Here is a 24,467-nt window from a genome sequence, read left to right on the forward strand (position 1 = left end):
CACCGCTGTCGACGAAAATCAAGCATGCATCTTCATCATTTAATTTCTTCTAGGGGTTGTCTTGCTCTACGTTTACAACACAAAAACACGCGAGATAGGTTGCGTCGGTTTTGTTTCACGTTATTTCAGGTCAAGGTGAGTCAAATTTAATTAGAACGTTTTTTGTAATGTTATGAAACGACCGTGTTTAACCCAGTGGCATAAGGTTGTAAATTTTGAAAAAAAATCAGGATTAATTCATTTTTGTACTCTTGTCTTAATATTTTAGATAGATTTGTTTTGTGTTTAAAAAAACTAATTTGTTTTTCTATTATTATTTCATAAATAACCTGTTTTTGTTATCAGTCACTTTGTACTCTATGTCACATGGTGCTGCAATATGCATAAATGCATAATCTAGAAAACATTTGTTTATCTTAATTTTTTATATAAAATTTTATCTGATTTTCAATTTTTTTTACTATGTATAATTATGATATTACAAACTATTCCATCAAAAACATTATCAGATCTATGAAAACTACAATGGACAGTATTTTTCACAACATACGCAAGATTTTTTTTTCATTAATTTATATAAATTTTTCTTCTCTTAATTTTTGGTATATAAATATTAGTGACCCTCAGTCAAACATGCACTAGTGCATCCAAAATTTTCAACTGTCATGAGACCTAACACAGAAACTGAAAAACATGTTTTTGCTTAGAATAATTTACAACGTGTTGAATTCACACAGATTATTAATTTTCGAATGATTAAAAAGTGTTAGGTTTGTGGATCAATACATTTTTAAAAACTATTTTCAAATCATATAATCTAGTTATATTTTGGAGTACAAATTAATTAAATGTCTCTTAACGCGATTTATCCAAAAAAAAAATTATGTTTAAGAGTGTCAACCAGTAAACCAACTCCAAAAAATATATTTACCATTTGATAAGTAAAAGGATCCCAAATAAAGATGTATATAGACTCTCTATAAATTAATATTCGATAAATTAATAAACATAATAAATTAATCAAAAAAATTGGTTTTAAGTTTGGCTGGTTCAAAAATTGACACAAATCGATAAGATAATAAGCTAATAACTTTATAGAAAATCATATGTAAATATAATATCTCATTAAAATTAATAATTTATATGTATATAAATTTTATATATGTACAAATAAACCATTACATGTTTGTTTTATATTCATAATAAAATGATCTTACATATTTTTAACACTTAATATATTTTGATGAGATTTTTTTTTTTTTTCGGTAACCGCGGGTTTCCGGCGACCGTGGTCAACCGACTATTCCCGCGAAGCCCACGACACTCCACGTATTCTTGGGATTTAACCCTAGCCCGAGTGACCAACGCGAGTCGAACCTGCGGGGAGCGTATTTTGATGAGATTTAGTAAAATTATATCTAAACTACATTTTAATTCTATAAAACATATTTTATATACACCAAACAATATAATAAAACCAATATGAATATTGAATTTCAAAAAAATAATTAATGTATATACAATAAAATCAAATATTTTTATTATTTTAGAAAAGAATATATTTCAACGTAGAAATTTTTTTAAAAACAACTTTTTTATAAATTAATAAAATGCTGTAATTTCAATATTATCAATTTATAGAATTTTTACTATAGTATGACGATAATATATTTACTCTTGTCACACAGCAAATAACAAGAAGTTGATGATAAAAATAAAAGAACAAGAAGTCAAATATATCATTTTCTTGGTGACTGTCCACATATTATATAGTCTCGTATAGATAAGATGAGATATACAGAGACATACACATATTGCATTAAATTTGTTGCCAAAGTACATATTGCATTGATTATCATGTAATATACTCTTTGTTTCATTAAGATAAATTTTTTTTAAAAAAAAATTGTATCACAAAAATGTATCTTTTATGTTTTTATAAAAAATTATAAATTTTGAAAAAATTAATTGATTTTATTGAATTACTATTAGTTAAAAATTATTAAAAATTACAAATAACGATACATTTATTATGATAGTTTAATGTATTTTTTTAATATGTGTAAAAATATTAAAAAATTTATATATATGAAACGGATGGAATATCATATTATCTGGCCGTTAACTGAATAGCTAAGAAAATGGCTCCATAGAGCTATGTAATTATGTGCCATCACTGGATTGGACGAAGGCGTAAGGTTAGTCGTGTCGTAAAAACTTATCTAACCATTACCCCTCTCTCTCTCTCTCTCTCTCTCTCTCTCTCTCTCATATTGCGTCATAGGCTCATAGCTTTTGTCACTGGATTGGACGCTCTTACAAGTACTATAATAATATTTAAGAATTTTGATGCCATATGTATCGGGCCATATGTATCACCATCTCGTAGCATTTTATATATAGATATTAGATACTATACAATAATTATAAGAATATGCTCAACTCAGGACAAGACATCCAAGACACATGTTATATCTTATTGATCTGTACTCGCAAAATGACAACTCTGACACTCATATGGTTGTGTTTAATTATTTTCTGATTTCATATATGCCTTTTGTTGTTTTAAGTTTTAACTGATCAGTTTAATGATTAGTTTATATATGTGTGCATAATAATTATTTTTACGTGAAACAGATCTAAAAACATTCGTAGGATAAATAATTTTCTCTTTTGGTTTTAATTGTATGTAAATATAGTATACCAATCAAAACTTTCAACCAACCGAGTTAAACGCGATTTTTATAAGCAATTGATAATGACATACAATACTACCATATAGAAAAAGTATCCGTCCCTGTATTATACTATGTAAGTTATGTGGACCGAAATAGAAGATGCGTATAATTAACTCAAGCAACTCTACAGTCAATCATTAAACCTTTTCTTTTATCGTGACAATGTCTATATATATAAAGTATGGTTTGCTCTCTTCTGGAGCATGCCACCTATGATTCCACGTCATAAAATCGTGATCCGTGGTGACGACACGTGTCCCTGTTTGAGTTTTTGTTTAGATACGAGATGGACCTTGCTGTTGGAGTTTTGTCTTAGGTTATTTAGGTTTTAATGTACAAAAGCCCAGCCCGTTTGTGAGCTAATCTTCTCACGACAACTACCAGTTAGGGTTCACCTCTTCTCCGATATCTGGAAAGCTTCAACAACAATGGTGACTTCTGATGGGTTTTTTTTTTGCGGTAGATCTTCATGGAGAATCTCTCATCGAGCTCAGTTCGTTTCGTGTATACTGGGATTCTTCTCTTCCGAACCGTTACAGAATGCATTGAATCGTTACCATTAATGAACGTCTTAACTCTTCGATCCACTCTTCCTCATTCAATGCATCTGCACTCTCTTCCAAGAGATGCATCTGCAACTATAAAAAGGTAATCCTTCGTACCGTAAACATCATCCTAAAAAAATTATCTCTTTGAGATTTTATAAGGTTTTCAATCTAAGAAAGTTTAGATTTTTATTGGTTTCTTGCTATTCTCCTTCAGTTAATTTGTTTGTTTCTAATTTACATTCTTATGTTCTTTGAGTTACTGTTGATTTCTTATAACTTGATCGTTTATGATTTTGCAGAATCTTCCAACTCTTATGCCAAAATATACAGTTTTGGATGTTCTCAAAATCTTAGTTGGTAAGGAATCGATCACCTAACACAGTCTTTTTGATTTCTATAGGCTCTTCTTATATGCTGTTTCATAAAAGTAAATGTTTCTTTTTCGCTGGGGATCTAAAAAGACATCCGATTCTCATACACTGCAAAGCAAGAAATGTAATCTACAGACATCAATTTTTTATGTCTTCTTTTTTTAAGAGAAGTTAATAAAGGATATTTTTTTGTGGTCTTTTATGAGATTAGTTCTCTGCAAGACATTAATGGTTTGATGGTTATGACGAGAACTCAATATGAATGCGGCATAGGAAAAGTTGTCTGGTAGGGTGCTTAAAAAAAAGTTCAGAGCTGGGTTTTATTATCGGTGAGTATAACAAGTTGCTTAGCTTCAAGTTCTTTCTCGAAAGCACACTGCTTTGTTCATCATCGTTAAAGCCTATATTAACATTTCAACCTTTCTCTTTAAGGTGAAATTGTTATAAACATGGTTGTAGGAGGTGAAGTAACCACTCTCAAAGGCCTTGAAGAAATCAGCGGCATTATCATCACAGAGATGCTAATCAATGTATAGTAGATTTAATCCATGATAAAACAATAAATTTTGTTCTGTTTTCTAATCTTTGTTGATTGGCTTAGAATATGTTTTCATTGTGCAGGTTTCTGAGAACTTACAAAAATTTAAGGACTCCTATGATCTGAAGAATACCATCAAAATTTGTTTGATGTCTCTTGAGCTTCAAATTATATGTTACCTGACCTTCTCTATGGAATCTATTGTTTGTGTTAAACTACAGAAGATGTCTCCATGTCTCTCTACTGCACTTAGCCATTAAGTTGATCACTATGGTCTACAAGTATGCGTGTTTTAAATTGGAAGTGGAGACGAAGGGAATCAAATTCACGGAGACATTTGATATCATGCTCTCATTCCTAATCATCTAAGCAAATTTATAAAGAACATTGTACTTCTCTCTCAAAACCTTTCTAAACACCAAAGTGAGATTTTAAATAATGTACTAACTGTTTTTATTCTTTTCACTTATAAAAGAAAATAATCAGAAGATAACGTAAAACAAACAAATGCATGAGCTATTTGTCTTTGTTAAACGTACAAAATTCTCAATATTAACTTCAAGACATTTAATAGTCTGTTAACTTTATTGGTAAAATGATAGTGATTCGTTGTGACTTTTCTATTCCACAAAGGATAGAACAATTGTTGTGAAATATTTTTTGTTTATAGTATAAAACAATTATTATTGCAATAAATATTTTCTACTTCATCAAATTCAAGCCAAGGAAAAAATGAATGAAATAATCAAAGGTTATCCTTTTCCTGACCAAATTCAAATTTAGATAAATTAAATATTTAATCGAAAACCAAAAAGAAAAAAATAACACACCATCAAAAATAATTTTGTAAACAATTATCCAAAATAGTAAATATAAACTAAATAGAATTACAATTTAGTGAAATACACAATATAACAAAATACATAATATAGCACAAATATGTAATTTAACAAAAATATAAAGGTTTACCTAAAAAAAATATTTTTCAAAAACACACACAATGGATTAGTTCAAGCATCCGATGAACCGCCATAAGCCTCAGTAACAGCAGGTGAAAACAGATGTTTTCATGTTTAAACAGTGGAGGCCGTGGCAACTACAGGACAAACGTTTATGTTAATCTAAGAGACACTGCGAGTTGTTTACTTCTACTAAACCGGCACACATTCTATTTTCAGAAAGTAATTATCCAATATTGACATCGTACTTATACAAAATAAATACCATAAAAAAACAATTTTATCAAAACAGATCTTAGCTAAGTGAGATGCAGACCCGTTTCAATAAACAAAAGGAAAAGACGACATATGGCTCGGAGCATAACCTCCCCTATAAAATTCCCCACCCACTAAACATTTGTTTACTATTTTAAATATACGTAGTTTTATTATTTTAATATTTAATTAGTTACGCCACATATCTACTAAAAGAAAAGTTGAAAAGAGTAAACTAAGATCTTTGATTAGAATGATTATTCTTTACTTTAGTTTATAAAATTAAATACTAATATCATATTATAAATTATGCAACTTTGGTCCAAAGTAGGCCTAAATTTGAATTTTGTTTTTCTCAATTTATGTATTTCATTAGTTTATGAACTTTAAAGTGATTACTAAGTTTTTATAATTCGTAGAATCCCTAAAACATTAACTAAAATAATCAAAATATGAAATTACAATATTAATAACCATATATATATAACCATATTTAACTAACTATAACAAATTTAAACCAAATTAGAAGCTGAAAAATAAAAACATGCCTAAATTGAATATTTTACAAAATCAAATAGTTAAAATACCCAACAAATTTAATAAATAACAATAAATTTAAATAAAAAATACAGAAATATTGTATTTTATTTTTTTAATAAATATTCATGTTTGCGTGCAGGTGTGGAGGTGAAAAAAAAAAACCTAACCAAAGCGAACCGATCCCAAACCGAACCAAAGTATATGCCTAAACCATTTGATTCAAAATTTTGCCAACCCAAATAGTTTGGTTTGGTTTTAAACCAAATTGAACTGAAAATGAAATATTTTTAAATTAGATTAATTATACTAATAATATTAAGATTTAATATATTTAACTATTTAACCTAAACAACTATATATAATTTATACATTTTACTTCTAAATGAATAGAATAAAAACAACTAAAAATAATAAAAAGTATGAATCTCAAACATTAATATCAGAACTGAATAATTATTTATGATATTGGATTACGTCTTCTACATTTTTATTGTGATGTTTGGTTTTATGTATAAATGTAAAGAAAATAACGATTTAATGTAAAATGATGATTTGTTTGTGTTGAATACATATATTTTGTAATTTAACTTAAAGAAAACTAAAAGATCGAACAAACTGATAAACATAAATAAAACCAAATTAAACTGAACCAAACACAAACCAAACTGCAATAAACCAAGCCGAACACAAACCAAATAGAACCAAACCGAACATAAACCAAATCAAACTAATATAGATTAACTTTGGTTAAATTTTTCTTAGACTTAAATAAACCAAACCGAACTAAACCCAAACCGAATTCATAATTAAACCAAAATGTTCATCCTAATAATGTTCTTTTTATATAGAAATACATAACAGTTATAAAAAACCCTTAAATAAATTTCTGTGCAAAAGTAAAATAAAAATATTATTATTAGTACCTATTCTTCTCTAAGCAAGGACCAAGATTCATGCTAGGGTGATTGGTCTATGGTGATGGTTTTGTAAAAATGATTACCGGAGACATAACCTAACGAATTATCTATGGAGTTAAGTTTTTTTTTTTTTTGACTAAAGAAGTATCACATGTTTCAACTACAAACATTACTACAAGTTAACCCCGTTATTCATAGACTCGATAATTGAATTATATATTAATCATACGAATTATGATTTCATCCTTATAAAAACCATAAAACTTACACCAAAACAATCTAAATATAAAAAAAAACAAAAGAAAACAAAAATATCCTAAAAAAACACAGACACTATAATGTAATTCTCTACTACTTTCTTATACAACACACATACGATTATAATTTATAAAACATAAGTCGACACATGTAGAGCATATCCCGCGCGCGTAGCGCGGATCGACCCTAGTTATTATATAAAATAGAGTTATCTCTCTCCAGGACGCGCCACCTCAGCAGACAGCTCAGAAAATCAAGCTCTGTGAACGTGACACATGTCCCAACTTACAAAACTCACTGTTTCGCTACCGTGCGTTCCTTATTGCATCTACTATGCTTTCTTATTTGGGCTTCGAAAGATATATGAACGGTCTTCTAATATATTACTGGAGCCCACCAGTCTTCGTCTTCAACTCTTTCTCTACTATCCTCTGCTTAGGGTTGCAGAACGACTAAATTTCCACAGAGTTTAAAGCTCCGGTTGCCTTACGTGATCGATTATCTCCGAAAAACCTCTGGTTGACAGGTTGGGTCAAGTCTTCGACTGTTGGGTTCCAGTGTTGAAACACTTGAAGTTCTTCTTTACACGCTATGAAAGCTTCACCGTTACGGAACTCCCCTTCATGCAATCATTGTCATTAAAGCTGTAATTAACTCCCTCTCTCCACTACTTCCACGATTTATCATTCAATGAATCACCTACTTTCTTTGGTTCTCTGAATCTACATATATAAATAGGTGAATTTGCCTTCGTCAAATGCATCATTCCATTCCTCCAATCATACTAATCCAAAACTTCTGCATATTAGAATGATGATTTCCTCTCTCATCCTCGCTGATTTGGGTGTTGTAGCAATTTCGGTGAGCAACCACAAGATCATCTTCCAGTTGCTTGCAGAGTTTAAACTTTCCAAAACTTGAGACAATTTAAATCTATTATGGATGCATCTTAGCAAGGAGAAGCTAACTGGAAATTTCATACTGTATTTATGGCTGTGGAGGTTCTTTTCACTATCCTAAGCCACAAGGTTTGGCATATCTAAGCAGAAGTTCAAAGTGAAGAAGCATTTGAATAGGCTGAACAAACTTGTCGTCTAGATCATTCAGGTTAGATAAATCGATCATCTTATTCTTTTTGAGTATTTTTTTTCTGCTTGAGTTGATTTTGGAACGTATCATAATCTCATGATTCTTGCTTTCTCTCTCATACTACACTACACATGATGATTTATTATACCTTTTGTTTTGTTTATTTTGTTATAATTGAACCAAGTTCATATTGTGTCTAAATTTTTTTTAAAAAGGGTTTATAACTTTTGGATGTGATTAACAGCCCCAGATGATGATGCAATTGCATGTGTTCCTATCACAAAACAACCAGCTTCTGATAATCCTTTCCTCAAAAATCACAAGATTCAGGTACATGAATACATCGTTTACTTAGATTTTATTTGGGCTTTTTATTTATGTTCTAAGTGCTGATGTTTAGTTTACTTTACTTGCAGTTTCATCTTTAGATGAAGCCTAACTACTATCCAGAGGGATTCTTTAATTTGATGACAACAAAATGTCTTCTACAAAGTCAGGAAAAGAAAGACATACATATCCATCAGTTATGACATCAGTATGGTAAATGTTTCGAAGGAACCATTCCCATGAGGAGGACAAAGGAAGATGATTTCTTGAGAGCAAGTTCATTCAAAAGATATGGCAAGAAGAAGGAATGAACTCTCCCGTTTCCTAAATCTGCTGAACCTGACCTCATTAACCAAAGAGGTCACCAGATGAGCAAAGTTTTTTTTTTTTTGGTTTCTTGATCTCATTTGTATTTTTTGTTTCGGTTTCTTGAACTGTAGCATGAGTATGACATAACGTATGTGGACGTGGATAAGAACTATGGAGCTAAAGCAACTACAAATGTGTGGAAGCCAAAGATAAATAAGCAGAACGAGTTCATCTTCTCGCAAATATGGCTCCTGAGTGACTTAATTATTCGGACAATACCTTATTAGCATAGAAGCTGGTTGGCAGGTATACTCAGATGTGAATATGATTTTGTTTCTTATGTCCTGTATAATGATTTGTGTTTGCTTTACTACAAGTTAGCCGGATCTATATGGTGGCAATAACACAAGACTATCACTTACTGGATTGTAAATTCCTGAGATTACCGTCTAATCAAATTCTTATGGTCGTGTGCTTCTCTTCACTATAAGCTAACTGAGTGTACCTTCCAACCAACGGTTACACATCTCTATTAATAAACGGCTTACATGGGGTTCTCTCATTTCTTATTTCTATATTCAAACATATGTTTATTTTCGGATATTGTTTGCTGTCTATTTTTCACATGTGCAACTGCAAAGTACTTCTTAACCTCCTCATTGCAGTGCCTTTACTTGTTATATACAGATTCATTTTTTATAATTTGCTTATGGATCCTCACAACACAGGTCCAAATCTCCTTGTCTGTTCCTAGAGTTGTTGTCTGTTCCTAGAGTTGTTAAGTCATCCCAAATATTTTACTCCTTTCAGCTATTTCCAAATCCTAACCATAGTTTAAATTGGTTAGCAGTTAATTTAATTATAAATTGTTACATAAAGTACATAACCTTAATTATATCTATAATAAAACCAGTGTAAAAAATTATACCTTGAAGACTAAACTATAATATTTGTTTTGAAAAGTCCTAATTACTTTGGTTGATATGGTTTATTTGATAATTTAAAAAATGTGTAAATCTTTAAACAATAATGTGTTATGTTTTAAGTTGATTAAAAATGCTAGGTAAAGTTTACTTTTTACATAATTTAAAATAATAGATTTCAAAGAGAAAGTAAAAAAAGGAAAAAAATATATTAAAATATATAAAAGAGAAAAAACTTATATGCTGAATCTCTACAGCAATTCTGAATAATATCAGTATTGAAATACGTAAAATAATGACATAATAAAATGATTTTTAGTTAGTTAAACATATGTTTTTAAAATAAAATAACAAAATCGAATAATAAATATATTTTAAAATTATTTTCAAATTGAGAATAAATAAAAGATTTTTTTTACTTCCCGCCCGTAGGGCGGACCTATCCTAATATTTTATAAATATATGAATAACCCAGGTATATCGCTGAAGTGTTTTAAATTAGAAATATTGTTTGATTGATTCATAAAGAGACGACATAAGAACAACTTCATGCTCTCTACATGAGCTCTCTAAACTAAACCCTCCTTCCTTTACTGTATTATTGGGAACAAGGAAAACATAAATGTCCTGGCCATTTCAAATGTAGATGATCATATACCTCAACCCTAACTCACTTTAACAAAACAAAAGGAAAGCTCAGACAATTCCTTCAGAGGTTGATACCGACGAATAATCCAATCCTAGTTTTCTAATTGAGGTCTAAAACATAACCCATGTTGTATGACCAAGAAAATAACAACTTAGTTCCTGACAAAATCAAACCAATAATTATCGGGAGAATTGCCAAGTGTGACTCAAAACTTGGAGTAAAACCCAAAACAATACCCCAACTTGGGTCAAAGGCAAAAGTAACCTAAAAGGCTATTGAAATTACAACTATCCCCTTGTGACCAAACAAAAAAACGGAATTCTTTTTACGTTTCTACCCCTCGCAAGTCGTCTGTTTAGACGACTTGAAAATAAGTCGTCCAGACGACTTAACTTAAAGTCGTCTGGACAGTTAGTCTTAAACATAATTTAAAAATTTTGTAAAAAATATTTTGATAAGTGAAAAATGGGAATTATGTAATTAACATATGTCTTAGGAGGTATAAATTAAGATATAACAAATTTCAATTGTTTTCAGCATAGATGAGTGAAAGTAGTGAGTCATGATATTCTTAAGTTTATGTTTCATCAACATATGTTGTAGTATTGTATGTGTTCTTAGGGTTAGATTTTGGAAAGCATTAAAACCGTTTTTGAAAATTTTTAAAATTACTTATGCGTGTTCATTTCTGTGTATAGTAAACACTATTTAAGTATAATTTGATTTTATAACGTGGTTAGTTAGTTAATCTAGTCATTTTAGTTTAGGGGTTCATTTTAGGGTCTAGGACGACTTAATATTTTGTCGTCTGAAAACAGACGACTAAATATTAAGTCGTCTGTTGTACATTATCAGCCAGAATAAGTCGTCTAAACCGGACCAAACCTTAAAGTTTACCAATGTAATTTTAAAGCTAACCGGATTATTTACCCAATATATAAGGTGATTTTTTTTTTTTTTTTCATTTTTCGCGATATTCAGAAACCCTAACAGTTCTCTCTCAAAGGCGATTTCGAATTCCCACGATTTCCGAACAAACCATCGTTCTCAACATCGGCTATCTATCTCACTTCATTCTCACCGTTGTCGCCGCAGCTTCTTCTAACCCTAGCGCCGCCGATTCCTCTAAACCCTAGCGCCGCCGATTCCTCTAAACCCTAGCGCCGCCGCTTCCACTATTTCCGAACAAACCGTCGCCCTCGCCACCGTGGTCACCAACGTTCTAAACACTAGCGCCGCCGCTTCTTCTAAACCCTAGCGCCGCCGCTTCTTCTCTGTAAACCTTAGCGCCGTTTCTCTGTAAACCCTAACGCCGCTAAGTCATCAATCTCGAGGAAAAGATGAACATAAAACGTTGTCTCTATCAATTTACTCATTCTCACCGTTTCACGTTTATTTTTTCAGATCTATAACCGCAATGACGAGTACTCCAACTCCTTCTGCGACTGGAAGACTTGTAAGTAATTTAAGTCGTCTGGAAAGTCTTCCAACTGGACGACTTAGTAGATGACTTAAATATAAGTCGTCCATTTGGAAGACTTTCCAGACGACTTAATTATAAGTCGTCTACTAAGTCGTCTGGACTTATATCGTTGTCTTTGATTATTTTGCAGACAAAAAGGATGGATATTCCAGAACTCCCCCGTAGGTTATACACATCAGGGGAAGAACCAGAAGCCCACAATAGCATTTCGTATCATACGGATAACAGCAAGTTGCATACTGCTCTTAGGAAAGCTCTTACTGATGACGAATTTGAAGAGCTCAAGGAGTCGAGTTTGGGAGTTTTCATCAAGTTCAAGGAGCAGGGATTTGGTTGGGCTTCAAGGCTGGTTCACTACATGCTCAGTTTCAAGCTGGACATTAAGAAGAAGTATGAGATGTGGTCTCTCGTTGGTCCAGAACCTTTGAGGTTTTCACTGTTAGAGTTTGAAAACCTCACTGGTCTAAACTGCGAGTACATCGAGGACCTTGAGACACCAAAATGTGATGTTACCCCAGAGATGGTTTCTTTCTGGGGGATGCTGGGAGTTCATCTGGAAGCTGGGCCAACTACTGATCAGATAATAGCAGCACTGCAGAGATGCGGGGATTGGTCCAGGGAAGATCGCAAGCGGCTCGCGTACCTCTCCATCTTCACTGGATTCATTGAAGGGAGAAAGTTTTCAACCGCTACACGATCTACTCTGGCAAGGCTAGTGATGGATTTAGAACGGTTTGAGAATTATCCATGGGGGAGAGTCGCATTTAAGGTGCTGATGGACTCTTTGTGGAACAAAGAAATTGCTGGCTGTTACACCGTGGATGGGTTTATACAAGTTCTTCAGGTCTGGACGTACACAGCTATGCCGGAATTGGGTGCTAGTATTGGTGGTCCCAGAGCAGACAGTCCGTCTCCACCGATACTGGCTTACGAGGGCAGCAGAGGCCGCAGATCAATGAAAGCTGCTATCTTGAGTCAGGTATTTACTTCAATCCAAAAGTCTGCGCAGACGACTTATTATAAGTCGTCTGGAAGGTCGTCCAGCTGGACGACTTATCGGACGACTTAATTAAGTCGTCTGGAAAGTCTTCCATCTGGACGACTTATTAGACGACTTATTATAAGTCGTCTGGAAAGTCTTCCATCTGGACGACTTATTAGACGACTTATTATAAGTCGTCTGGAAGGTCTTCCAGCTGGACGACATAGTAGACGACTTATAATTAAGTCGTCTATTTAGTATTTTTTTTCAAATATCTAACTCGATTCTTCTATTTACTGCAGACCCGCGTGATCAACTTTGTTGAGAAGGACATTAGTGAAATGTGGCCAAAATGGGACTCTGAGGTTGAGGACCTGCCCGCGGAGAACATCATTAAAGTCATGTATGAGCGGAGACCGTGGAAGTGGACCATGGATTGCTGGGAAGTCACTGGTACTAAGGTCAATACAAAACCTAAGGTTGTGACTCCATCAAAGAAGGCCAAAGAGATGGTTGTGTTGGAGGAGGAGGAGGAGGAGGAGGAAGACAATCCAAGACCTCGGAAGAAAGCTCGTAAAGAGGCTCCTAAAGTGGCTAGTGAAGAGGCTAGAGAAGAGGCTAGAGGGGTGACCAGAGAGGAGTTGGAAATTATGTTCAAGGGCGTAGCTGACTGCATGAAAAAAGGGTTTAATAAGTGCATGAGGGAGTTTAGGAAGTTGTCCGATAGATTGGAAGCTGTGGAGAAGAAGGTTGGTGTCACCAATCAGGCTACCCCTCAAGATAAACAGCCTACCCCTCTTGCCAAAGAAACCGGGGGTAGAAACAAACAGGCTACCCCTCAAGATAAACAACCTACCCCTCATGCCAAAGAAACCGTGGTTAGTAACCAGCCTCCTCCTCATCAAACCAAACAGCAGCCTCCTCCTCCTCAAAAGAAACAGCCTCCTCCTCAAAAGAAACAGCCTCCTCCTCAAAAGAAACAGCCTCCTCAAATCAAAGAGGTTAGTATCAAATCCAGGGTTAACTAGTTGTCCAGACGACTGTAAAAGTTGTCTGGACGACTAGTTGACCCTGGACGACTTAAACGTAAGTTGTCTGGACGACTAGTTGACCACGGAAGACTTAATTTTAAGTCGTCCAGGTCCAACTAGTCGTCCAGACAACTTTTGTTTAAGTCGTCCAGAGTTAACTTGTGTGCAACTTTTATTGCAGAGATGGTTGCCGGAGGATACAGCAACCGAGGCATTCTCGGTAAATAAGACCTCCAAAGAGATTGTTGCTGTCACTTCCACCGATCACCAACCGAGCCTCGCTTCCACCGATCAACAACCGAGCCTCGCTTCCACCGAGCCAAGCGATCCAGTTTCAGAACCGAGCCTGGTTGTATTGGACAAGCGTGCAAAGAGTAAAAGAGCGAAGAAACCTGCTCCCACTGTGAGATCTCCTTATACGGCAGAGAAAAAAAAAGATAAAGTGGGAGCCTATAATCCATTTCCGCCAGTAAACAAAGATCGGTTGAAGGAACTCGCTGATTGGTTGAAAACTGATCCGTAAGTGATTGCTTTACCCATAATAGCTTGATTTAGTCGTCCAAAACTGATTGCTTTTTTTGTTTGCAGTCATTATTTAACTAAGACCGAGGACAAACCACGTACATCACCAACAAGGTGGTACCACTTCCTCCGGACAGCCAGAGGATGGCTGGAAGACTGCGTAAGTCTTCTGCACACGATTTAAGTCGTCTACAAAGTCGTCCAAGTAGACTACTTTCCAGACGACTTATTATAAGTCGTCTGGAAAGTCGTCTACTTGGACGACCACGTAGACGACTTATATTTAAGTCGTCTGGTAACTTCTAACTTGTTATATTTAATATGCAGCATATAGATGCTTGGATTAATGTGCTAAGGCAGAGGTATCAGGAGAACCCACAAGCTTTCAGGAGCGAGCGAATGTGCTTCCTGGATCACAACTTTTCCCAGTCTTGGAGAGAGCAGTATCACCTCTTCAAAACATCGGAACCTGATCACAAAGGTTTAGGAAGAGTTCTACCTGGTGGGGCGTCGTATTTTTATGACGGATCAATACCTTCATTTTGCCAATCAAACAAGAAGTGGGGGGAGGACATTGATGATATCTATGCGCCAGTGAACTTGGACGACAAGCATTGGGTTGCTATTTGGATATCGATCCCTAAGAGGCACATAGTCGTCTGGGACAGCATACCTTCATCTAGTGTACCAGACGCATGGGATGCGATAATGGAGCCTTTTCTCCAGATGGTCCCTTATCTGCTTGTTGAGTGCGCAGCCACCGACGAAATACGGGTCAAATACGGGTTGGAGCCATACACATATGAGAGACCGCTGAAAGGTGTACCCACGGCCAACAATGGTGATTGTGGCGTGTACACTTAAAGTACATTGAATGTCATGCTCTCGGTGTCTCCTTTGACCCTAAAGACTTTGCTAGGTGCAACGCAAAGAAAATGAGGGATAATATGGCGGTGGATATATGGAAGGAGCTTGTTGATCAGCATCTAAAAGAAATGTGGATGGTGATAGGTTCGTGGGCTTGTATGATTAGATTAGTGTTTGTATTTGAACTTGTCTTTGTATTTGAATATATAAGTTGAACTTGTAAATATATAAGTTGTAAATATATAAGTTGTCTGGAAGATTAGTGTTTGTATTTGAACTTGTAAATATATAAGTTGTCTGGAAGAAATAAGTCGTCTGGAAGGTTTTCCAACTGGACGACTTACAAATAAGTCGTCTAGAAGGTTTGGACGACTTATTATAAGTCGTCTGGAAGGTTTTCCAACTGGACGACTTACAAATAAGTCGTCTAGAAGGTTTGGACGACTTGAAGGGATAGTAGAAGGTAGTCTAAAAATAAAATACACTTGAAGGGATAGTAGAAGGTCGTCTAAAAATAAAATACACTGGACGACTTAGTAGAAGGTCGTCTAAAAATAAAATACACTGGACGACTTAGTAGAAGGTCGTCTAAAAATAAAATACACTGGACGACTTAGTAGAAGGTCGTCTAAAAATAAAATACACTGGACGACTAAAAATTTAGTCGTCTGGACGGGTAATCAAGACGGGACGACTTAAAAATTTTGTGTACATTGTGGTTTCGTATGGCCAGTTTCCTTGCAGTTTGAGCATCTCCGTGCCCTGTGTTTCTTCCTGGGTTTGTGTCCTCTCATCCTAGATAGCTCCAACCAAGATTGCCATCTTGATTTCTTCGGTCTCCCCCGACCACGCTTTAGTTCTGGAGGAAAGCATTCTCGTTCCTCAATATGTTGTGACACGATAGGATATATATTCTCTGAGTATCCTGCATACAGATAATTCTTTGAGTACAGTGGACATACAAGTGTGGAGATATGCAAACCAGCATGTATTCCAGCAGCTATAGCATGAGAGCAAGGTATTTTCTCCACTCCATAGACACCACAATCACACTTTGCATGTTCCAAATCAACCACACAGTCCATTTTGCCACCTTTGACAAAGAAATGCCATCCATCAATTGGTTCGACCGTCATCGTACCCGCTATCTCTTCTCGAACAGCAAGCAAGTATTCAACACCCCCGCTATGTTCAGTTGTGAGACTCAAAGCATCTTGTCTCCTTTTCCAATACCATTTTCCTAACTTCTGCCTTATGAACTCCAGCAGGAACGTAATCGGAAATCCTCTTGCTCGCTTCAGTGCGGAATTAATAGATTCAGCAATGTTGCTTGTTTTTATGTTGAACCTGTTCCCCTTACAATAAACCCTTGACCATAGCCTGACGTCGGCTTTCTCCAAATACGTTGCAAGTTCCGGGTTTGCACTCCGTATCTCAGCCATGTACCGGTCAAAATCGTAAACCGTGTGAGCATAAGCAGCCCCTTTCACCAAGTACATGAGATGTTTCCCTTTAAACTTTTTGACAATGTTATCTTGAAGGTGATAATAACATATTCCTCGGGTTGCCCAAGGAAACACCTTATCACACGCACTTTTAATGGCCTTGTGCCGGTCGGAGACTATCACCAGAGGCTTGTCATGAGATATACAACTAGCCAATTTTGTGAAAAACCATTCCCAAGAAGGTATATCTTCCTCATCCACGATCCCAAAAGCCAATGGGAATATCTGAAAATTGCCATCTTGTGCGGCTGCAACTAACATAGTTCCTCCATACTTTCCACTTAGGTGAGTTCCATCCACCACAATGACCCTTCTCTGATACTTAAAACCTTTGATAGAAGCTCCAAAAGAGAGAAATAGATACTTAAATCTTTTCATAGAATCAAGTTCTATCGCCGTGATAGAATCAGGATTTGCAATGGAGATTTGCTCGAGATATGATGCCAGACGCGAATACCCTTCTTCTGCTGATCCTCTCACCAATCTTTGTGCATATAACAGTGCTCTGTATGAAGTGGTGTAATCAAGCGCCATGCCAAACATGTTCCTCATTGCATCAGTGATATGCTGCGGAGTTATCCCATCAATGATTCCAACACGATCAATGAAAAGACTACCTACATACTTCGGAGTACAGTGTCTCCGCTGAGCGATTCGGTCTCCCGCTGAGCATAAATGTTTTTCCACATACTTTGTTACCCAAAACGTGTTTGTCCCATGTTTGACACTCGCTCTGACCTTCCATCCACAATAGCTAACCGGACATGTTGCCACAACGAGAGTTTTCGTTGATTTGTATAATTTGAAAGAAAACTTACCCCTCACTGCTGCCAACCGCAGCTCTGAAAGCAGAGCACCCTTGCTAACAAAACTCTGGTTGACATAGATACTGGTACCATTCGATTTTCCTCCTTCAATAGCATTTGTCTTAGCATATGTCTTTTGGATTTCTTCAAAACAAATATTATCATCATCTTCCTCGTCCTCATCTGGAACCTTTCCATAAAGACTGTAATCCCCACCATTCTGATCCGTTTCACCAACAATAGAATTATCAGCATCCTCCTCCCCATTTTCCTCCTCCCCATCTTCTTCCCATTCACCAGCTTCATCATTATCACCAACATCTTCTTCCCATTCACCAGCTTCATCATTATCACCAACATCTTTTTCCCATTCACCAGCTTCATCAATATCCCTTTTCTCTGAAACCGTTTCGACCTTGCTGCGGCTTGATACACAAAGACATACTCTATGGGTTTTGAGTATCTCCAGCAAGTTTCGAACTTGTCTATCACTTGTAACATGAATGGGAAGACTGCCTGGAGCCATCATCATTTCTGCTGGTAATGAGTAGCTAATCTCCACACTCACTGTTCTCATGTCCAGGTTATAATCTTCTTGAGCCATTGCAACAAGTTCAGCATGTGTTGAATCTTCATTCAATAAAAACAATCTTCCTCCTTTGAGATCATCAACCACAAAATCCCAACGGAAATCTCTCAACAACCATTCTCCATACACTGCATGTAACTGAAAAATCATCTGCAAATTTTCAAAATAAAACACATTAGTAAACATAGAGAAAAGGGAAATGAAGAAGTTCAATAAACATTGCCGCAGACGACTTAGCATTAAGTCGTCCCGAAGACTTAAAGGTAAGTCGTCTAAAGAGGTCACTTTTGCAATTGAAAAAGTCGTCTAAAGTCGTCAAGCTTTGTTTGTTAAAAAAAAAACTTCAGACGACTTATATATAAGTCGTCTACGAGAAACGGGCTAGTTTTGCATTTGACCGAATCGTGTCAGATCTTTGACTATTTCTGGACGACTTATAATTCAGTCGTCTCTGGGAAAGTTAAAATTTCAATATTTTATGAAAACTTGACGACTTACACGTAAGTCGTCCTAGGTTAGTTTTGTAATTGAAAAATAAAACTTGAAATTTAACTTTCTCCAGACGACTTAGATGAAAGTCGTCCAGCTAAACGACTTAATTTAAGGTCGTCCGGGATAAGCAAGGTTTGACCAGAAAATTGGGAAAAATTCTGGACGACTTTGCTTTCCCCGGACGACTTTAAATTAAGTCTTCTGGAGGGACGACTTTATATTAAGTCGTCTGGTTAAAGTTAAATTATGAAGTTTTATTTTTCAATTACAAAACTAACCTAGGACGACTTACACGTAAGTCGTCAAGTTTTCATAAAATATTGAAATTTTAACTTCCCCAGAGACGACTGAATTATAAGTCGTCCAGAAATAGTCAAAGATCTGACACGATTCGGTCAAATGCAAAACTAGCCCGTTTCTCGTAGACGACGTATATATAAGTCGTCTGAAGTGTTTTTTTTTAACAAACAAAGCTGGACGACTTAATTTAAGTCGTCCGTTTGACCAGAAGACTCATCAGTAAGTCTTCTACATACAGATGACTTACTAGTAAGTCTTCTACGCGAACAGATCTTGAAAAAAAATTCAAATTCGTACCTTAAACTAGGTGAGATGACTTCGTTTGCACACAGGGTCTTCTCCAACCACCCAGAACCTCAAACGAAAGCAACCGTAAGTCAAAACGAAAGAAATATGGCTCTGCAACCATAGCCCATATTTTGAATCAAAAGCTTGAGTTTTTTGGATGAATATAGAGAGAAAGTGAAAGAAATGTTGTTTTTAGTTCATAACAATTGAAACAGAGAGAGTGTAAAGAGATTTACGTGCATTAAAGGGCATTAAAAGCTCCAAACAGTTCGTACAAGGTTGTTGCCACTATTCATTGCAGTGGCAGTATTGTAAATACTTGAAGAAGATGAGGTTGAGACAGTAAAGAAGCCATTTTCGAAAAAAAAAAAAAAAAATGTTAATGGCATTTTCGTAGATAAAGTGCAGGTGTGGGGTTAAAATCTCAAAAAAAAAAGGAGTCAAAAGAAAAGGTTAGTTTTCTGTTTGACTCCAAGTTTTGAGTCACTTTTGCAAAAAGCCCATAATTATCAGATTTACCCTTTGCCCTAAGATTTTTTTTACCACAACATTATGAAGCCGTTTAGTTTTTTTCCCTATTTTTACAAATGGCATTTTACATCATGTATATCATGCATATATAACTATTTTCCTTTTGTTTTTTGTCATCATGTATATCATGTATATATAGCTGTTTGGACACGGTGTTGAAAGGCACGTTCGCCCATGTCAAACAGATGAACTTCCAAATGGAGTCCCTTCCGAGCACGTATCATCCACATGGTTGATAAATATAAAGTTGGTCCTAACAATAGCTTTACGTATGTACTAACATTTCAATGAATATCTATTCTGTTTCAATTAAGGTTTACAGCTAATATTAATAAAAACCGAGGTTTCAAGTCAGGCTAAACCGATGAATGCATGCCTACGTAAACATAAAGTTGATTATATTGTTTGAATAACGATGAATAAATGAAGGAATATATTTTTGAGAACAGTAGATAAAGAAGAATCAATCTCTACGAAAAAATCACATGTCCGAGCAATCCAATCGTAAAAATAAAATAATAACATAAGTTAATGCAAAGTATGGCCTAAACTAAAGCAGCTTCTGAGCTTTAATGTCTTTATTCAATATATATATATGAACTGATTAATTTAGAATCTGAAACAAACAGTTTGATGTGTGGTCCAGTTGATATTAGTGTCGTGGTATATAGACCATACCCCTTATACCAAAACTGCATATACAAACAAAAAGCATTGTAATTGGTATTGTATCATTCAGACCTTGAAAATGTTATTTTACATAAAATGTCACATGTCACATGAAAGGTCTCTGACCTCAAAACTAAAACATATGTACACACACAATATCTATATTATATGTGTGTATATATATAAGTTTCCTAATGTGTCTCTCCAAACATAACTAATATATTTCTCCCTTCTTCTTCTTCTTCTCTCACGATTAGCTAAACAAATGGATCCACGCGTCCCCGCAACCTCCGTGTTCCGGTGGTCCCGGAGTCGCCGGAAGATTCATATCCGCCGTCGTAAGACACAGGTGGTGCGTCTTGGTGAGAAGAACAATGTGGTGTCACGTGGTGGATTCTCGTTGAAGAAGATGGTGAGGAGGATGAAGCTGAGATGGTTGAGACTACACTACGTGAGACTTGTGAAGAAGATGAAAGGGTTTTATTGTAATCTGGTGAAAGAGTTCGTAGACGCAGGAGGAGAGCTCGAAGCGATTCAGACGCAAATGGCGGTTGAAGCTGCTGCGTTCGCGGTTCCGGGTTTAGGTCTCTCCTTCTCCTCTCTGTCAGCTCATGACCGAGCACGATATTTTCTTGCATAGTCATATATTATCATATTCTTTAAATAATTACTCTTCGTAACATTTATTACGTTTGTTGTTGTATCTTATAAATATTTTATTTTGTTGTGATTTCGTTATTTTTTGGAATCATGAGAATGAGAAGTCAAGTTGGTAATAGATAAATATAATATACATAAGTTGTTGATTTGTATAAACAAAAATAAATAAATAGACTATACATAAGTTCTCCAATTAACTTATCTTTCTCTATCTACTAGACTACTACATCGTATTTACTGTTCAGTGTGGTACAGATGAATTCGGGTTGTCACAAATTTGACACAAAGGTATTATAAAGATTGCATACCGACATCCGATCCATAAATAAAATCTTTAAATTAATGAAACTATGAGATGTTACAACACATGTATAATATACACAACAGACAGATGTAGGCGTAGTCTGTGTGTTGTGACAAAAAAAGACGAAGATGTAGGCGTAGTCAGGGTCGAATTTGGACACAGTCTAGTAAAATATTGGTCTTGACTCCTAAATTTTTTGGACATTAAATACGTATACATATTATCAAAAAATGATAATTAAAGTTTATAATAAATATTAATAATTCTGAAAATTTCAGATTCAGATATGCGTAGGTGAGACTGTGTTTATGCCGGTAGGTCAAGTAAACCCTAATTTCCACCTTTTCTTTTACTACACGGAGAGGGACACTTGTACAAGAGTCGATATTCAGGGGTTGGAAGAGTTTAAGTATCATAATTTTCATATACCACCTATCTGGACTATGTAGAGAATATTATGCCTCTGTAAGTGTGTTCAAGGCTTCATACTATTTCATGGGTTTTAACTCTTTTGATATTAATTATTGTTCATCTTAATATTGTATTGATTTCAACTTTATAGCATACCTAGTTTTTGTTCAATTCTCATCACATGATCATGATTCATGGCCTTTAGATTTGCTTTGTCTGTACAGATTATAGTTTTTTTTCCCTTAAAGCTTTGTCTTGTTTAGTTGATTAGTTAGTGTTTAACTGTTTATATTAGAGTTCAATTTGTGTTGTTATCTGCCTACACGCATGTTATATTGTTTTCTCTTTTTGTAAACGTGATCGTTAGACGTTGGCGTCCATATATCTTCTTGTTAAAGTATTCAATATTATAGGGGAAATTGCCAACTTAAAACTTCCTTTTAATCATGAATATATATCCCAAATTTAATCAAATGCAAAAGTAACTCAAAAACTTGGTGAAATTACAACATCTTATGAACAAACAAAAAACATGTATTGAGTTTTACCATTATAATCATTCACGTGAGAAAACTTCTACAAGTCTTCTCGTACAGCAGATCTTAAAAATAAATTATAAATTTTGTAAAAAATATTTATTTGGAAGAAAAATTTAAATCATATAACTACAAACATTTATAAATGATGATATGGCGATATATCTATAAAGACCTTGATAATATGCTTTGATGTTGGATATGATAAGTTTCATAAACATAGAGGACGATGATATACCGTTCTAACCTTTTTATTGTATTTTTATCAACTACAAGGTTAGACATAGTTCGAATGACTAATAAAGGTGAATTTGTGTTGTCACCGTGCTTTTAAAAAGACGCATTCTACGTTATTTTACTGCAATGTTGAGAGAAACATTTTCACAAGGTCCGTCCTCTACTACGCCCTTTCCGGTCTCAGGTATCCACCGTAGACCTTTTCTTATTTGAAACCTCGAATTTAGTTAAAGCTATGCCATCCTAAGATGCTGCTAAATGGAGTGGTCTTGAGTTCCTCGGCCTTATAACTTAAGATTAGTCAGTTCAACTTTTTTACAGGATAAGGGATATATCTTCAGCAGTAGAGTGTTACTTTGCGTGGTGGAAGTCATCCTAAATTCTATTTGTATAAGAATCAAAAAATTGTAGAAGATGTTTATATAAGTGTTGAAGGCTCCACAACTTGAGATAAATGACTCCTTAACATTCTCCACATCTTGATACATAACAGTTTTTTTCAGTGTTCTCTCTCTCTTTACTTATTTAGGTCGCCTAGAGAGAGGGAAAGACACCCTTTGAGGAGTCTGGCTCGGAAGCTCTGATGTTTGTTGTTCCTGAGATGATGATTGTGCAGGATCCGCCATCTCTTCGTCGTCCTCTGTTTCTTCAGGTTCTGCTGAAGCTGACCTCTTCGGAATGACGAGCTGGTAGTTTGGACTAAGCAACGTGTCCTGTTCAGGCGGGAGCGGAATGCCTGGTCCTGCTATCGATTTAGGCAAAGGAATCTTGTTCCTGCTCGCAGCTAGCTCTAGCAGTACCTAAAAAACAAACATCAACAGAACTTTCATAAACCGAATTGAATTTTCTTCATCTCCGGCAACATTATGTTCGAACCAAAATAACCCAAATCCAAATTATCCAAACCGAACCTGCAGGCCTAGTAACAAAGTCATTGTTACTTCACAAATCAAAATCAAGATGGGCAATAACCATCTTACATGGTAAAAATGTCAAATCATTCACATTGCCATTACCAAACACTAGTCATGTCTATTTTCAGACAAGAATCTAACTACCTTAAAACAGAACACCAACAAGGAATCGTCAACAACGTATAGTTTAGTTACCTCTCTCGGAGGAGGCTGCGAGAAGCTGAAACTAACTTTGGATTGAATAGCTAGCTTCACATCATCACAATCAATAGTGGATTTGCTGGCATGCTCTGAGTAAACCTGAGCATCGGTCAACACTTCGACCACATAACGGTACCATAGTTCAAGAAACTGGTGGACCACGCGAGGCTCGTAGTCCTCCACGCCCATCGACTTGAGCAGAGACTTGACAATCTTGGCGTCTCTTGGCACATCTTCTTCACCCTCTCCAGCCATTGCTTTTTTTTTTCACTAACACAGAGAAACGATAACGATCAATGGTTTGGTTCGAGAAACGAAGAAGGAGATTTAACCTAGCTCGAAACAGAGAAGATTATATGCCCTAGATCGAATAAAATATCAAAATCACATCTGATTAAACCATAGCGAGGGTTATAGATACCTAACACGAGCGAAATACGGTGGAGAGCGGCGACACTGCACGACGGAGATGAAAAACGTCGGCGAGTTAATTGCTCTCTCCCTCTCTCTCTAGAAGTAGATCTTATTTTGGTATAGTTTGTAAATATCTGTAACGTTGAGGGTGAAACTGGAATTTAGTAGAACGCAACGCTATTTACTACTTGCGTTTTTAAATAGGTGGGCCAAAATGGGCCAGTGTCTGTTGTTAACTTAGGTGTTCACGTTTTTGGGTCTGATTCAAATCGGTTTTTATCGGTTTAGGTTTTTCAGATAAAGG

General features: G+C 35.3%; 2 protein-coding genes and 1 long non-coding RNA gene across 3 annotated transcripts; 2 read left to right on the plus strand and 1 right to left on the minus strand.

The window, feature by feature from the left end:
• The first annotated feature begins 2,527 nt into the window (after positions 1-2,527).
• Positions 2,528-7,193, plus strand: LOC111209914. Its single transcript, XR_007320926.1, has 2 exons — positions 2,528-4,187; positions 4,279-7,193. It is a non-coding gene; the product is annotated as an uncharacterized LOC111209914 (long non-coding RNA).
• A 13,364-nt stretch (positions 7,194-20,557) lies between these two features.
• LOC106377331 lies at positions 20,558-21,292 on the plus strand. The gene has a single exon (XM_013817541.3). The coding sequence runs from the start codon at positions 20,752-20,754 to the stop codon at positions 21,124-21,126; it is 375 nt and encodes a 124-aa protein (XP_013672995.2). The 5' UTR covers positions 20,558-20,751; the 3' UTR covers positions 21,127-21,292.
• Positions 21,293-23,037: 1,745 nt separating this feature from the next.
• On the minus strand, positions 23,038-24,328 carry LOC106377330 (transcription initiation factor TFIID subunit 9). The gene is made up of 3 exons (XM_013817539.3): positions 24,171-24,328; positions 23,744-24,019; positions 23,038-23,434 (listed from the first exon to the last, which is right to left on the minus strand). Exons 2-3 carry the CDS (start codon positions 24,002-24,004, stop codon positions 23,156-23,158), a joined length of 540 nt encoding a protein of 179 aa, XP_013672993.1. The 5' UTR covers positions 24,005-24,019; positions 24,171-24,328; the 3' UTR covers positions 23,038-23,155.
• Positions 24,329-24,467: the final 139 nt, after the last annotated feature.

This window comes from Brassica napus, chromosome C3, assembly GCF_020379485.1.
Source record: "Brassica napus cultivar Da-Ae chromosome C3, Da-Ae, whole genome shotgun sequence".
NCBI lineage: Eukaryota > Viridiplantae > Streptophyta > Magnoliopsida > Brassicales > Brassicaceae > Brassica > Brassica napus.

Coding starts and splice junctions, on each gene's coding strand:
- LOC106377331 (XM_013817541.3), top strand. CDS start 20,752: ATGGATCCACGCGTCCCCGCAACCTCCGTGTTCCGGTGGTCCCGGAGT.
- LOC106377330 (XM_013817539.3), bottom strand. CDS start 24,004: ATGGCTGGAGAGGGTGAAGAAGATGTGCCAAGAGACGCCAAGATTGTC. Junction 23,435..23,743: donor CGCAGCCTCCTCCGAGAGAG/GTAACTAAACTA, acceptor TTTGTTTTTTAG/GTACTGCTAGAGCTAGCTGC.